The following is a 17,588-nucleotide window of genomic DNA, read 5'->3' on the forward strand; positions in this document are numbered from 1 at the left end:
AGGCTCCTTCCCTAATTACATATTTGCCCCTTCTCTTATTACATAATTACATTTAAGTCCTTCGAGTATTTATACGAGGTCTAAATACAAGGCCCTAAATATTGTATAAACAATATGCTTGCATTTTTTACCAGGCCATGTATAGGAATGTGTGCGTATCTGTGCGAGTGTATATGTTTGTAACAACACATTAATCCGCGGCATGTTTTGAATTTGGTTCATGTATGCTTCATACTTGTTGATGATAACATTTAATGGTTTCTTTGGTGGTAGGCACCTGCATCCTTTTATCCCAGTGGCATGAGATACAATACCAGTGTGCCAAATGAGCCCGACACGCATGATGATTTTAAACCAACTAATAAACTTGAGAGTTTTGACCTTAGTTTGAAGGCCTTGTTGAACAGGTATGTATGCCAAACCAATCTTCTTAACATAAGTTTTTATCTTCCCTTTGTCATCTGGATAGGGATGGGCAAATACCCATCGGTTATGGGTAACCACGGTTACCCGTCCATTTAAATTTCACGGTTATGGTTATGGGTAACCGTTTAGATAAATAAACGGTTATGGGTATAACCGTTTACCTGTGAAATTTAAATTGGCAGTTATGGGTATTAACCGCGGTTATAAACGGGTAACCATTTACCCATTTATTTTATATATGTAAAATTAACACAAATCATGTTCCCTATCGGACAAAACTTAGATCAATGCTATTGACCATAGTTCATGATTTCTATAGCTAATATAATATAGTTTTCTTTAACCACTTTAAATTTCATGTGTGACGACCCGTCCCTATATTATTTATGTAATTTATTTCCGACTATGTGAAATGACTATTACGCCCTTATTGGCAAGTGACATGGACGTATTTATATCGCTTTTATTTTATTTCTCGCTATCGCAATCAAATTGTACACATTATTACGAGTGTCCGAGAATTTCTACCAATGTAATAACACTGTTACGGATAGGTTTCATTCCCTTTTACTATAGAAAATTTGAAAATTTACCCCGAGCTTTCTTTAAAACCTACCCCGTGCCTTTTCCTTGTCATTCACCAGTCAAATATCTTCCAAAACCTTCTCCTCCATTCATTTTTCCTGTTTTTCCTCCTAGCCAATCAAGTGCCTTTCCTCAATTTTGGCACCCAATTAGTGATCACACTTCCACAAACCTTCACCCAATCAGAAAATGCAAGTCACTCTCTCTCTCCCCGAATGTCTCTCTCTCACCCTTTTCTCTGCAACAAGGAAGACCAACCCCAAATCTTCACTGTTCCGAACTCGGACGAGTTGAGTTCGACGTGTTTTCAACCGAGTCACGATGTTTTAGGACCTGGGAAAGCCTCTACACAACTCCCTACGGTCCCTAGTCAAGGTTTGAGGAAGCTTTGACGTGAAACAACTCGGTTTCGAGAAGTTCAAGTTTGACCCGTGCCTTTCGAGCCAATTTCTGGCCAAACCACGACAATTTGGCCAGCGTGCAAGGTATCAATTTCTTCGTCTCACTGAGTACTACAACTTTCCTTTTTCTTTCACCGAAAGTCGTTGAGTATTGAAGAAGTTATACTCATTTGAATCTTACCCAGTTTTTTGCGACCTCCACGCTTTCGAGGTGATTTCCGGCCAAACCACGACGAGTTAGATGTCATGCAAGGTACCATTCTCTTCGTCTCTTTGAGAACTACAACTTTCATTTTTGAATAACTCAATTTCGTTGAGTATTGACAACGTTATTAACGTTTAAAGGTTGTTCAGTTTTTTTGCTGAATCCGGCCTTCCCTTCCGTTTAGCTCCGGCGAGCAACAACCCAAACCCAGGCCCTTTGGGCCATTCTTGCCAAGCCCAAAACCCTGGGCAGCCCAACCTAACCCTTTTTTTTATTATTATTATTTGGTTAATTAAAGGCTTTTGGGCCATTTCCTTTTAGGGCTTTAAGCTCATGCATTTTAAACCCTAAACCCTTTTAGTTTAGGCCTTTAGGCCTAAAACCCTTAAGTCCAACCTATTAAACTAACCCAACCTAATAACCCTTAACCCAGATGAAATATTCCGTTAGGGAATATTCCATCCGTCAGGGAACATTCCGTCCTTCAGGAAATTTAAGCGGGACCCTTCTTAGGGTAATTCGACGTCCTGAATCCATTTTTGACGTCCGTTTTCCCAAATTCAATCGTTATAATATAGTTTTATTAATTGTACATTTATGTGCTTAGGGGCAATTATTAGTGGTGTTTGCATCTTCGCTAGGTTGCGTGGCTCGTCAGCGGCGAAGTCTCTGTGAGTGGGCATTTTATTTTATACCTATACATATTGATAGTTTCCCTAAATGCGTAGTTACTTCACTTTTACGCTTATATTGCCTAGTATTCGATATTGTGATATGAATTGTGATAAATGCTACTATATGGTTAGGATATCATTGTCATGACATTCATACATATTTGTACATGCTCATCTTCCTACACCCGGATGTTAGTACTCCGCCCAGGGCCAGGGCCAGTCCTTCACATGTATGTTCACATCCGCACCATTCGCTCACCTTGGATCCAAATTGGGTGCTAGTCCTGTCGGGTAGATTGCATTAGGCAATCCGACTTGTATGTGACCGTGCTTCTGCACCACTCTTTGTGTGATCGTAGTACTAGAGCGCATTGATTACACCCAGTTCTGTTGGGTAGAATTGCCTTAGGCTGTTCCGACTCGTGTGCTAGCTTAGATGATGAACAAACTACTTATAATTGATTATCACATGATTATATTACTTTGGCATTTGATAATTCATGACTTGGCATATTTCTAGTTATATTGCTGTTATATTTGATTTCATACTTACGTAGTATGTTTTGAGGAAACTATACTTGTTTTACGGCGAGGGGTTAGTATATTCAAAAATAAAGGTTTTCGTATAAGCATTGTTTTGCTACCCACTCAACTTTGTTTTTCGCCCCTCCAGGTTTAGTAGCTGTGTTTACGCGTATACGAGGATTCTAGCAAATCTCAGGAGAAGGTTACCTTCAGTGGTATAACCATCATCCTATTTACTATATTGTCTTATGCTCTGACATCACGTGTGAAAAGGGTTCAATCCCGCTCACCCGCGCACTCTTTTGATTAGGCACTTTTAGGTTTAATTTATTCACTTTTTCCACATCACTAAACTTTATGGCTTCGTCACCTTCCAGGTGTCGGCCAGGACAACTCAATTTGGAGTCCAAGTAGACATTCCGGGTCGGGGTGTGTCATCATAGTCCATTATATATATTATGTTAATATTTTACATTCCGAGTTAAATAACCCAAGAATACTGTCTTTTAACAGTTTTCGTGACCCAAGAATACTTAGCAAATTTTATATTACCTTCATTGCTAAAAGTTAAAAATATCGTCTGTAAATTATTATTTCAATTATTGGAATGGTATAAAGATTTAAAAAATTAAAATGCGGAAATGTATGATGAATGTACCTATAACGGTGTTTAATTGTTAGAAAAAAAAAATTATGACAAATTTTTCTTTTTTAATTTTCAAGTTGTTAAAAAAAACACGTAGACAGGTGAAAAAGGAGTAAATGGTGAAAAAGAAAGGATAAACGGGTTTAAAAATGATAAATGAGTAAACGGGTATTAAACGGTTGTGATTAAATTGGTACACGGTTATGAGTATGGTTAACCGTTTATAAACGGTTATGGGTATGGGTATAACCGTTTAGACAATTACCGAACGGGTAAACGGTTATACGGGTATGGAAATAAACGGTTATGGATAAATAACTGTGGTTACCCACCTGCCATAACCGTTGCCCATCCTTACATCTGGACGAAGGTTAATTGTCCTTTACGTTAAATAATTCTGGTATGTTTCTGGCGTAGGACGTCAAGGACAACCCTGTAATGCTTTATATGAAAGGAGTGCCTGAACTTCCTCAATGTGGATTCAGCTCACTTGCCGTTAGAGTATTAAAACTATATCGTAAGTGCCAAGTCGTTCAATACTCCTTCATTCATTCATGGCTTTCTAAAGTTCATTTAGCAATCAAATCTAGCTATGTATGAACGGAATAACTGAAATGAATGCATAGTGATATCACTATCTTCATGAATCATGATTGCTCATATGTTCCATCAAAGTGGGACGCCACTAGCTGAAGATAGATATAAATAGCTTGCCAGTGTCAAGCATATCCATACAGGTGCATTTGATACTTCCTGCATAAAGAGTGTCAGTTTTGTACAAATACGTGATGCACCTAATCAATTAGAATTGTCAGAAATGGCTAAAACGTAAAGTAATCCAGAATGGAGTAGAGTACTGTTTCAGGTGCAGTGACTGACAGATTGTATTAATTTTCTTTTCAAGTTTACATATTGAATGAAGTAAGTTGAGTGAAGCTCTTCTTATTTGTTGTACTTTTCAAGTCTTGGAATTTTAATTCAATAGGTAGTTCAACTAGAAATTATGAAGGAACGGGTTCTATGTTACCGAGTATAGCTTGAGTTTACGAACAAACATGACTACTAAATAGCTACTAAATTTCATTTCTTGTTTTGCATTGCCGCTAACTATTTTCTTATGATTATTGTGGACTTTGCAGAAGTTCCCTTGGCCTGTAGAAAGATAGAATGACACATTTCAAGAGAAGAAGTCTGAAAAAGTTGTTGAATTTGGAGGGTAGAATGATACATTTCACCCATGTTCATTTTTTCACATATTTGGATAGTATGTGTCGATACGAACGCATGGGGGCAAACGGAATGAAATTTGGAGCTAGAATGAAAGATTGTACGAGGCTCAGCTTTTTTTTGGTTGCTGAAAGATTACAAATATGTGGGATTATGTATCACTAGAGTTAATAAACCTAATTTTATTATGTCAAGAGTAATAAAACTCGCTTTTTTATTCATCTCCTTTCGTCCTCCTGCAATATATCTGGTTTTCATGTGAGAATTGGGTTTGAGTTAGTTGTTCTGGTGCCTAGGATTGGATGAGAATGGGTGTGACCTTCACATGCGCTTTTCCCATCCTTCGGAGGGTCCCGAGACCACCCAGGTTCCTATGTGGATCTGCCCGTGCCTACACACCTTTGTTTATTTCCCTCCTCTAAAATAAGATGTCAGCCAACAACTTTCATTACTGGAGTGAAAATCAAACCTGATTGCAAACAAAGAAATGCTTTTTCATAAGCATCAAGAAAAAAAAAAATTAATTGAAGATTTAGGGAAATTATAACAACTATAGTTGCTATCCAATTTATTTATGATTTTTCATTATTCTGTTTTTTATAAGCGATAAAAGGAGGGGGTGTGCTTAGCTTCACAATAGGTTAGCAATAATATGGTTCAAATTTGCCTTTGGCAAGAATCAAACCTAAGACCTCTCACTTACCACTAAATGGCCTGGTGGGGCTTTAAATCTTGACGGAGCCACTATTTCCGAAGTCAAAGCTAAAGGTCTAATAGAGGGCCTAATGTTTGCTCTTAGAAAGGGTGTGTCGAAGATCATGGTGGAAGGCGATTCCAAGCTAGTCATCCAGGCTATGCAAGGAGTGTGCTCGGTTTCATGGAATCTAGAGCATACCATTGAAGATATTAAATGGATGGTGACCAAATTTAGCATTATCTCTTAGACCCATATCTTTAGAGAGGCAAACTTTGTTGTTGATGCCTTTGCTCGTCAGGGCTTCTAATAACTGGTTGTCATATGTGGGAGCATCATGTTCTTCCTTTTGCTTTAGATGCTTTTCATTTTAATTCTGTTGGGAACGGTTATTAGGGTCGGACAATGTTTCAAAACAAATCTACTTCTAACTATCTGAGAGACAACATTAACTGATGCCACTAGTACATGAGCCTGCGATGATTGCAAGACCATCCTGCACGGATGATGCCGACAAACTGCAGTTCTTGTCTCAGAGTCCCAATTTCACAGCTCAAGTATTTTCCAACATCTCAATACAGCAACGAGGGTTCCCAAACCAAGCAAGCTGATTTTACACATTGCAATGAAAATAGTAATCTTTTACTCTGAAAATTTTGTCGAGGTGTTTAGCAGCGTTGCAACATTTTTCATTTCCCTGAGCTTGCTTAACATAAATATTGAAGCATATATTCATTGGAAGAACATGTCTCTTTCAAATCCTGATGTGTTCTTGTTATTGCCGTCTGTAGGGATTTTAAAGCAGGAAGCAGCTTTCTAGAGTTTTGTTGAATAGAGTTACCATGAACTTTGCAGAGCTCCTGCAAGACAAAACATACGCAAACCATCAGTGAGATCCTGCTATGAAAACAATGCTACTGTAACGCGTTCACAGCATCTGAACTCAGTAGAAACGGAAGCCAATAAAAGTACCTGACACCACCGAAGTATGAACTCCAAATGTGGGCGACTTTCTAACAGATCTGCAAATGCCTCAATTAACCTTTGCAAATATCTGTACGGAATTGATGAGACGACAGCAGGGATGTCTATCGGACTAACTTTGAAAATACACTTTTTAATTAGACTGTCTTCGTTTAATCTGAGACTAAGGATTAAAGCCTTGCTCAATTTATCTTCATTGCGTGCAGCATCAACAGCCTGCAGAACAATGTAATCAGGAAACAAATGAAAAGAAAACAAAATTGAAGGTAGAAATATACAAAAACTAAAAAAATTAGTGCCATTTTAACAAAGGGTCTCACTATTAGTATTTACCTCCAAATTTTCTCGCAAGCCTTCCAATCATGAATTCATTAATATCCATTATAAACCTTGGCCTCGTTTGGCATGCCATATAAGACCACCGGATAGTACTAATAATACGAAGCGGATGTTTGGTGAACGTCGTATTAAATAAGCACCGTATTACTTAATCCGGCCCCACTTGTTTTATCCCCTTCATACCTGCTTGTTTATCCCGTCCCAAACCTCTGTATTATTAGTCGGGTGCATCTCTCTCGCTCACACTGGCTCACTCCGTCCCTCTCTCACGCACTCTCCTTCAACTCTGTCCCATCACCTGCTATCTCTCGTCTACTTCCAAGTTCGTCTTCGTCGCCATTTTTTTTTTTCTGTCTCTCTTCCTTCCTCCTTCTTTGCACACACACCCCCACCTCTTTGTTCGCCTTTGATTTCTGACAACAAAACATTCCATGGGTTGAAGGAGGAAGATGATGATTCAAATTCTTTCGATCTGGACTCCAATGACGAGAAGGATGACGAGAAAGGGAGCTAGGCTCCGACGAGGAGGGGGATAGCAACTCGGATCTGGGCTCCGATAAGGAAGGGAGCTGGGCTCTGACGAGGAGGGGGACAAGAATTCGAATATAGGCTCCGAGTTATCGACCCTGGCCGCTACTCCTCTGCAATCGGTCGTCGATGGTGGGATTGATGCGCGAGGAAGATGGTGAAGAAGAAGGGTGCGACTGAGAAGAGTCCTGGGTTTTTTATTCTTATGTTTTTCTTTTTTTTTTATTGTTTTTTCTTCCTTTTGTTTTTGTTTTGTTTAATTTTAACAACAATTATTGTGAATTTAAAAAAAAAATATTATAGTCCGACGTATTATCCGATGCATAAATTAATCCGATACAATACCAAACGCCCGACTAATTTAGTCAGTATTATCCGACGACTATTTATCCTATCCGACTGAAATAGTCAGTACAGTCCGAGCTGCCAAACGAGGCCCTTGTATACAATCTATATCTCTCTCTCCTCCCCATCCACTCTCCCTGCCACCGTCATCCAGTAGCTCTCCCCCAAAGTACTGGTTTGGTACTAAGGTACTTTTATAAAAAGTGGGTATCAAAAAAACCTGAGCTCAAAAAGGTGTTTGATAAACACTTAAAACAGCTTATTTTCACAATTTTGGATGGCCATGAAACCGGAGGGAAAAGAGTGCAATCAATGGGAGAGGAAGGAGGAGGATATGGGGGTGAGATGACCAGAGGGGAAAGGGTGCTGTGTAAAACTCTTATGTGAATGACAATGAGTTATGCCGAGAATAATGGAGAACTAAGACGACTTGACTTACAAGTCATGGATACGCTTAAGGATTCTCGGAGGCCTAGTGTTACAAATATATTGGAGTCGTAATAAGTATCATGGTAAGACTAATTGATTTGATAGTATTTGGGTGAATATCCTTTACGATAATAGGGAGGAATTGATTGAAACCCTAGTTATAAAACTAATTTTTACAGCACAACAAAAACAGTTTTTTTTTCAAAGCACAGCAATACCAAACCAGCCCTAACTTTGGAACAGAGGCACCTTTGTTCCAGGTGCCCATGGGGCCTCCTCTAGGTTCAAAGGTGGACAGTCTACCTAGTTTTTCTTCAATTAAGTTTATGTTTTTATCAGACAAATATTGATGTTTAATTCGAGCAATTGTATTCTGGTGGCATACTGAGTTTTAACAAAACAAAGCTTTAAAAATGTTTCATGGGTAATCTGAGTAGAGGGAATTTTGTAATATTTCAAAGTTTCACCAAGTACCTCAGGTGTGACATCTATGTCAAGATCAGTTGGGTCAAAGATAAAGGAATCATCAATTGAATAAACTAGAACTCCCTCTGTTGTTGCTGCTGAGAAGCTCCGACCAGTGGGGGCAATTCTCAAGCATTTTGTTCTAACAACCAGCCTTCCATGGTTAGGCATGGATCCTGGTAAATCATAACCCAACTTTCCCTGGGTTTGCTTGTCAACACCGTCTTCTATATATCGTCAATTAAATCCAGTGGTCCAGCATCTGTCATATTCTTTGAGTTTAAGAAGTCAAGAACTCCATCCAAAGATACATTGTGAGTTATTTGAAACCTCCGCAGCAACACCTGCGAAAATAAATTCACTACATCAATAGACCTAAAAACTTTGAGGTTTGAACATAATGAAGAAGTGGAGTTCCTCTACAAGTTAGTTTTAGAGGAATACAATGGTACCCAGTGACGCAGACAGGAGATGTACCCAATCACCGATACATATACAATACAGACAAGGAAAATTATATACACCCTAACTTCTCTTTTCCCAACTTACATGGCATTCTCACACTGGAATTAAAAACATTGTTGTTTTACCAATGCAATGATATATTTCTCAACTGTGGGAAAAAAAAAAGCATTGGGAGAAAAAAGTTGGTGTATTTTCTAAAGAATAAGTTTAGATGATTGATGTAGAAACAAGCAGATTGTAGCAGGTTTAAGGCCAGAAAAAATCTACCAAAGAGCATATGCATACAAGACGTCAAAAGAAATAAGCATACAGAAGTTAGAAAAAAACGCCTATTATTTCAAAAATGATATACAACAAACTGCTTAAAGTTCATCCTAAACTCGAATGAAATGGAGTATTCAGGTAACCATGGAAGTTGCACAGCCCTAATCAAAGTTCTCATTAGATGTTTGATGTTCTGAATATGTGACTTATACTTGGAGAAATCTTAATTCATTGGGACACTGGCCAAGAGGTGGAAAGTTGTACAGCTCTTTTAATAAACCTCATCACATTTTGGCTAAAGTTGCAATAAATCAAAGTAAATAACAGTATCTTATGTAAGAATGTGTAGACCCAACTGTTAATGAAAATATAGCTCATGCTTTTCCAAGCAGTTTCTTCAAGCATAAAAAAGATGCAAGAGGTGTGTGTGCATAACTGCATATAGCTTGATGTTAAGGTCTTGATGTGCCAGCCAGAAAACGAAACAGCAACAGAAAATGCAAAAAATGAAAGCTTGAGAAACATCATCGAGTGTGAATTATGCTGTTCAAAGCTTGCCCATGTAAGAAACTAACCTGATCAGCAACATCATACATGCAGATGTATTTGCTACTTCCTCCAGCTAATATGTAACTCCCATCAGCTGAATAACATAAAGTTGTGAAGAATTTTCCTGAACTTGAGTTGGCAGCTGATCTACAATCTGTCATAAGACGACCTCCAGAAATATCCCTACGGCCCTCAATGGTATACATTAATAAACCATCAATTGGGTCCCAGAAATGAATTTGACCATCTAATGTGCTGCTAGCCAACTGCTTTCCATCAGGGTGGTAAACCAGTGTAAGAACATCATGTGGATGAGTAATTGTTTCAACAGCACCTTTTCCATCAAAAACATCCCACAACCGAACTGTTCTGTCCCATGATGATGAAGCTAAAGTTGCCTACATGTGGAAGAAAAACATCGCATCAAGCTCCAACAGCTATCAACGTTAAACCTTGCAAATAAACTTTGGTTGCATGAGAAAATAAAAACAATATACATAAAGAAAACACCTTAAATCATAAATAGGAACCAACTCTATAAAAGTATATGCATCTGCAACAGCCCAAGTAAGCATTATAGAAGCATGTGCATTTATAATAAACCAACACAACAATTATACCAGCAGAACAATCAAATATAATATAAGTAAACTCACATTTGTAGGAGAAAACATCAAACCCCATGAAAACCATCTCAGTTGAGCTTATAAACAACAAATTTCCCATAGTAACTTGTTGACAAATAGGGAAATAGTGTTGTTGTTTCTACAGTGTTATGATTATATTTGAATGATAAGAAAGTGAAACAAAGAATGAAAGAAAAATGGTGATGAACACAAAAGGATTTCTGATGCTTCTCTCTCAGCACACTCTACTCGTGCACTGTATAATGGTTAGTTATACAGCTGGGATCCTTTACACATCAAAGTGATCCCAGCCCCTCTTCTAGCTATATTCTAGGATTCTTACACATAGCAATGTCAGCCTTACATCATGAGCCTTACACTTGGTATTTTTAACTCAGGTGAATACACCTTTAAATAACAAAGCTTATTCTTTCTAATTCTAATCAACTCAGAGCTTACAATTCAACAAATACAAGTCAACGATTGTTTATTCTAGCAGTTCGTCTCAGCGTGTTCTCATCATTGGCAGTTATTGTGAGTGCTTTTCAGTTGGAGTTTATTGTCTGGATTCTTATGCATGTCAAAACTGCTATAACAAGCCTGAGTTTGAGCACACAGTTTTTGAGATTCATCATCACATTGAATCTCGTAATCCACTTGCATTTACTTCAAAAGTTGTTGACAATGCCATTGATTCTTCGGCCAACTCTACAGTAATCCATGTCATACTATGGGTTGTTCTTTTGTGTTGTTCATTTGGAAGAATTATGAGCATGAGAACTGTCCACAGGAAGACCAGAACTTGATGACCACATCCTCAGCCAGGCACAAGAGAGGTTGCAATTGCAAGAAGTCAAAGTGTCTCGAAAAATACTGTGAACGGTACCAGGTTTATATGTACATTTTTACCTTTCACTTCAGTGTATCTCCTGTTGATATATAACCCTTGAGCTAATATCTTGGAGCTAAAGTTACAAATTTTGATTTTCCTTTTATGTGCTTTATCTTGCTGATGTAATATGAGCCATTGGATCATAGTCCAAGTGGTCTCTTCTCTAGCATAGGATCTAAGTGATATAACAAGACAAGTGGCATCATCTCATAGGATGATAGCAATGTATGGTTGAGATTGTGTTGTGTATTGGTGAGTGAAGGATCTCCCTTCCTCTACATACATAACGGTTACAAATGTATTTTTGGAGATAGAGTGAAATTGAAGAGACACATTCAATCTTCTTCTCTCTCATTTCTCTGTTTTGTTCTTCAACCTCCAACACAGAGATCTCCATTGAAAAACACATAAAACACAAACTCTAATATGGCCTCAGAGCCAGGTTCGGTTATCTAAACTGGGCGTAAATCTGTGAAAAGGAAACTGGAATTGATTCGAGCTGCAATCTAGCTCATACGACGATCGAGGTGGTGTGATTTCTTGAATCCGATGTCTAACATGGCAGGATCAGGCACTGCTGAGCTTCGCACACCAGTTTTCAATGGAGAAAATTATGAGTTCTGGAGCATTCGAATGAAAACCATTCTGAAATCTCATGGGTTATGGGATCTCGTTGAAAATGGGTTCGATGCTTCAGATCCAAAGAAGGAGAAGAAGAAGATAGAAGAGATCGAGGTCACGGAAGTGGAGAAGCCGACGTTAGCTGAAATCCTGATGAAGGATGCTCGTGCACTTGGGTTGATCCAAGGTGCTGTCTCAGACCAAATTTTCCCCAGAATTGTGAACGAAGAGACCTCAAAGGGTGCTTGGGACATTCTGAAGCAAGAGTTCAGAGGAGATAAGCAAGTAAGGAGCGTAAAATTGCAAGGTTTGCGTCGAGAATTTGAATATACTCGCATGAAAGATAGTGAATCCTTATCTGTATATCTCACTAGATTGTTTGATATAATGAATCAAATGAAGAGTTATGGTGAGGATCTGTCTAGAGAGAGAGTTGTGCAAAAATTGTTGATTAGTTTGCCTAGATCATATGATCCTATTTGCTCCGTAATTGAACATTCTAAGGACCTTGAAACTCTTGAGATTCAAGAGGTAGTTGCTTCTCTGAAAAGTTTTGAACTCAGATTGGATAGACATGCTGAAAATTCTACTGAACGAGCTTTTGCTAGTCTAAATGTTGGAGGTAAAAACTCTAAGGGAATAGGTTATTCTGGAAATCAAAAGTTTCAGAAAAACTGGAAATTCAAAGGAAAGAAGTGGGATAATAAGCCAAATTTTGTTCAAAGACCAAATGTCTCTAATGATGGAAACAAGACAGTTTGTAGACATTGTGATAAATTGCATTATGGCAAATGTTGGTTTGAAGGGAAGCCAAAATGCACAGGTTGTGGGAAACTTGGGCATGTGATCAGAGACTGCCATGGAAACAAAAATATACAGAAGGTGAACTATGTAAACCATGTTGAAGAAACTAGTACCCTGTTCTATGCATGCAATGCTATGACAGATGTGAAGGTGAATCATTCATGGTACATTGATAGTGGTTGTAGTAACCACATGACAGGTGATGAAAGGTTACTAATCAACATCCAAAGGAATCTGACTTCCAGGGTAAAGATGGGAACTGGAGAGATTGTTTAGGTTGCAGGAAAGGGGACTCTTGTTATAGAGACCAAATTGGGAAGAAAGCACATTCAAGAAGTGATGCTTGTTCTTGGACTTGAAGAGAATCTGCTAAGTGTTGGACAGATGATGGAGCACGGGTACTATCTATTGTTTGGAGGAAATATTGTGAGTATCTTCGATGGTTGGTCAATGGATAATCTTGTGGTTAGAGTGCAGATGACAAACAACAGGTGTTTTCCTCTTACAATGATACCAGCAAATCAGATAGCCTTGAAAGCAAGTGTGACACACTGTATGCAGATATGGCATAAGCGTTTGGGGCATCTAAATAACAGAAGCATCAAAATGCTTGAAGATCAAGAAATGGTTCATGGATTGCCTCATTTGGAGAAAACCTCTGTTGTGTGTGAAGGCTGCATGCTAGGAAAGCAACACAGAGAGTCTTTTCCATCAAAATCAGCTTGGAGAGCAAAATTTCCTTTGGAATTGGTTCACACAGATATCTGTGGACCAATACAAACTGAATCTATCTCTGGAAATAAGTACTTTCTGTTGTTCACTGATGATTGTACTAGGATGTCTTGGGTATATTTTCTCAGAAACAAGTCAAGTGCATTTGATTGTTTCAAGAAGTTTAAAGCAATGACAGAGTTGCAGTGTGGATATAAGGTGAAATGTCTAAGGAGTGATCGGGGTGGAGAGTTCTTATCAACTGAATTTGATAGTTACTGCAATGAGCTTGGAATTCAAAGGCAATTAACCATGGCATATTCTCCTCAACAGAATGGAGTAGCTGAGAGGAAGAATAGGACTGTGGTGGAAATGGCAAAGTCTATGATGCATGAAAAGGGTCTTTCTTATGCATTTTGGGCAGAGGCTGTGAACACTGCAGTCTACATACTTAATAGATGTCCCTCAAAGTCCCTCAAGAAGATAACTCCATTTGAAGCATACACTGGTAGAAAACCAGGCATTGCACACTTGAAGATCTTTGGGTCACTATGCTATGTGCACATTCCCTCAACACTAAGGCATAAGCTTGAAGAAAATAGTTGCAAGTGTATTTTTGTAGGCTATGGAATCTGTGAAAAAGGGTACAGAGTGTTTGATCCAAGTTCTAATAAGATCATCCTGTCTAGAGATGTACACTTTGATGAGAATGCTTCATGGGAGTGGGAGAACACTGATAAGAGTGAAATACAAGTTCCCATGATTATTGAGAATCAAATGGAAGATTGTAGTGAAAGACAGAATCAAGTGGAAGTATGTGAACCAAGACAATTCTTGGATACATCAACTCAAGTGGAGGATGTTGTTGCATCACTAAGTGAGAATGTTTTCGAAAGTTCTCAAACAACTGATCACACACCACAGAAATGGAGAAGTGTAAATGAGATCATGGCTCAGTGTAACATGTGCATTGTAGAACCTGAAAACTATGAAGATGCTATTCTAGATGAGTCATGGGAAAATGCAATGAAATCTGAGCTTGAAATGATTGAGAAGAACAACACATGGGAGCTAGTTGATAGACCATTTGACAAGCCAATCATTGGTGTTAAGTGGGTCTATAAAACCAAGTTGAACCTTGATGGATCCGTGCAGAAAAACAAGGCCAGACTGGTGGCAAAAGGTTATTCCCAAAAGCCTAGGATAGATTACAATGAAACATTCGCCCCAGTTGCAAGATTAGATACTATTAGGACCTTGATAGCACTTGCTGCACAGAAGGAATGGAATCTATATCAGTTGGATGTAAAATCTGCTTTTCTGAATGGAACTTTGAAGGAGGAGGTTTATGTTGAGCAGCCACAAGGTTTTGTGAAGGAGAGTGAAGAAACCAAGGTGTATAAGTTGAACAAGGCTCTGTATGGGTTGAAGCAAGCTCCGAGAGCTTGGTATGATGAGATAGATTCCTATTTCGGCAAGGCAGGTTTCAAGAAGAGTTCTAGTGAAGCAACACTTTATGTTAAAACTAGTGAAGCTACAGGTATCATTATTGTTTCATGTGGACGATATTGTATATACTGGAAGTTGTCCAAAACTACTCGAAGAGTTCAAAAATGACATGATGCAGCATTATGAGATGACTGATCTGGGGTTACTTCATCATTTTCTTGGCATGGGAGTAGTGCAAACAGATAAAAACATTTTTATCCACCAGAGAAAATATGCAATGAAGCTTATTGAGAAATTTGGGATGAAAGATTGCAAATCAGTAGCAACACCACTGGCTGTGAATGAGAAGTTATGCAAGACAGATGGTAGTGAAGCAGCAAATGAAAGTGAATATATACAAGTTGTAGGTAGCTTGTTATACTTGACTGCTACAAGGCCGGATATAATGTTTGCTTCTAGTTTACTTGCTAGATTCATGCATAACCCCACAAAGAAACACATGGGAACAACCAAAAGGGTGTTGAGATATATTCAGGGCACTCTTGATTTTGGAATTGAATTTGTAAAAGGGAAGACAACTACTTTGATAGGGTACTGTGATAGTGACTGGGCAGGAAGTGAGGATGACATGAGAAGCACCTCAGGATATGCATTTACACTTGGATCCGGTATGTTTTCATGGGCATCAATCAAACAAAACACAGTGGCACTGTCCACTGCAGAAGCAGAATATGTCAGTGCTGCAGAAGCAACATCACATGCTAAATGGCTAAGGTTTGTGCTTGAAGATTTTGGTGAGGAGCAAGTGGAAGGCACACCAATTCTGTGCGACAACACTTCAGCCATAGCAATGGCAAAGAATCCAGTTCTACACCAGAGAACTAGGCACATCAGTAGGAAATTTCATTTTATCAGGGAAGCTATCCAAACAAAGGAGATTGAACTTGTCTACTGCAAAACAGAAGACCAGATTGCAGATATACTGACCAAGGCTCTGTCAAAAGATCGATTTGTCTACCTAAGAGATCTACTTGGTGTGAAATCAGCTAAAGGGTTAGAAGGGAGTGTTGATATATAACCCTTGAGCTAATATCTTGGAGCTAAAGTTACAAATTTTGATTTTCCTTTTATGTGCTTTATCTTGCTGATGTAATCTGAGCCATTGGATCATAGTCCAAGTGGTCTCTTCTCTAGCATAGGATCTAAGTGATATAACAAGACAAGTGGCATCATCTCATAGGATGATAGCAATGTATGGTTGAGATTGTGTTGTGTATTGGTGAGTGAAGGATCTCCCTTCCTCTACATACATAACGGTTACAAATGTATTTTTGGAGATAGAGTGAAATCGAAGAGACACATTCAATCTTCTTCTCTCTCATTTCTCTGTTTTGTTCTTCAACCTCCAACACAGAGATCTCCATTGAAAAACACATAAAACACAAACTCTAATATCTCCTGCTTCTGAAACATGGTGTTTCTCCGAGTTCATTGAACTAGATTTGGACAAGGAACTTGATTTATCATTTTTTTTCTCCTTTTTTGTTCCGGAAGGCTAAAGTTGGCTGTTTTGGAGGATGTCGATGCGAGGATTGCCAAAATACCTTTGGCACTATGGCAGGTCAGATTTTGTTTGATATGATACACCTCACTCTTTTGGTCTTCACTCGTTCTTTTTTGTATACGAGTGTACGACTATCGTGTTTCAGCAGCATAGACAATGAAACAATAGAGATTTAAGATGGTTTTGTTCTGTTATCCTACAATTGCAGAGTCAGTATATAACGGAGCTAAAAGGTGGGAACCCCACCCTACTGCGAAGCTGGCTTCGAGCATCAATCAAACTCTCCGACATTTGAAGTACCTTCTGATATAAGCAAATCTTACACCATTGATAAATCCTACCTCACGTCCAGCGATTTCTTCAGCTTCATCAAGTAGAAGAAACTCTGGGAAAATTCCACAAGCGCAACTGCCATCAAGTAAGCATCCATCAAATACTGGACGCTTGAACTGGGGCTGTTCACCCGTCATTGCCACCCAGTAGTTACCTGAAGGTAACGTTCCCTGTGTACTGAGTTCTGCTGGTGCACATCATGACATGATGGATGATGATACACCTGAGATACTTGGGGAAACTTCTTACCCTTCCAAGGTTGTAATGGTTAGCTCACCAAACAAGAAACGTGTCTCACTTCCACAATCCCCGATCCAGGTTAAGGTCGAGCTCTCCTACAGGCTTGAGAAGTGGCCGCAAATTCATTTTGCACGCTGTGCCTTTTTTCCCTCCTCTTACCCCGTACCACACTTCTAAAGAAGGCACTAGTGAAATTGGGAATGATGATGGAGCTACCAACAAGAACAATTGGTACGAGGCACGATTCGGATGTTTTTCAGAGCTGATTATGGACAATCTGCTTACAGCTTACAGCATTGAGCAGAATAACTGGACAAAGCTACTGATCGGCTTCCAACTTCCGCAAATTCATCCAAAGACTACCTCTGTATTGCCAGAAGTTCGGTAAGCCTTGTTCTAAAAGGCAGTGCTATTTCTTGATGCCATTGCAAAGCTCGGTCATATCGTTGTATCAAAAAACAAGCAGTCATTACTTGAGTGCAAACTTGCAATTACTCTGTTGCTGCAATCTGCTTTCACTCTTATGATGAACTTGCATGCTCCTCTTGCAATATCGTTCTATCAAAATACAAAAAATAAAAGTACAAACTCGTAAAA

The 17,588-nt window shown here is 38.8% G+C and overlaps 1 protein-coding gene and 1 pseudogene across 4 annotated transcripts; one reads left to right on the plus strand and one right to left on the minus strand.

The window, feature by feature from the left end:
* The first annotated feature begins 1,087 nt into the window (after positions 1 to 1,087).
* Positions 1,088 to 4,910, plus strand: LOC103435462 (monothiol glutaredoxin-5, mitochondrial-like). Of its 4 annotated transcripts, XR_011571192.1 has the most exons (7): positions 1,088 to 1,496; positions 1,598 to 1,665; positions 2,225 to 2,288; positions 2,965 to 3,031; positions 3,194 to 3,245; positions 3,880 to 3,979; positions 4,602 to 4,910. XR_011571192.1 is itself a non-coding variant. In XM_029104290.2 (6 exons), exons 2-6 carry the CDS (start codon positions 1,659 to 1,661, stop codon positions 4,631 to 4,633), a joined length of 270 nt encoding a protein of 89 aa, XP_028960123.1. In that variant the 5' UTR covers positions 1,088 to 1,496; positions 1,598 to 1,658; the 3' UTR covers positions 4,634 to 4,910. The 4 variants fall into 4 exon arrangements, 1 of the variants encoding a protein (XP_028960123.1); XM_029104290.2 differs by lacking the exon at positions 3,194 to 3,245; XR_011571191.1 differs by lacking the exons at positions 3,194 to 3,245; positions 3,880 to 3,979.
* Positions 4,911 to 6,003: 1,093 nt separating this feature from the next.
* On the minus strand, positions 6,004 to 10,425 carry LOC103435585 (periodic tryptophan protein 2-like; annotated as a pseudogene).
* Positions 10,426 to 17,588: the final 7,163 nt, after the last annotated feature.

This window comes from Malus domestica, chromosome 09 (genome assembly GCF_042453785.1).
Source record: "Malus domestica chromosome 09, GDT2T_hap1".
Taxonomy (NCBI): Eukaryota; Viridiplantae; Streptophyta; class Magnoliopsida; order Rosales; family Rosaceae; genus Malus; species Malus domestica.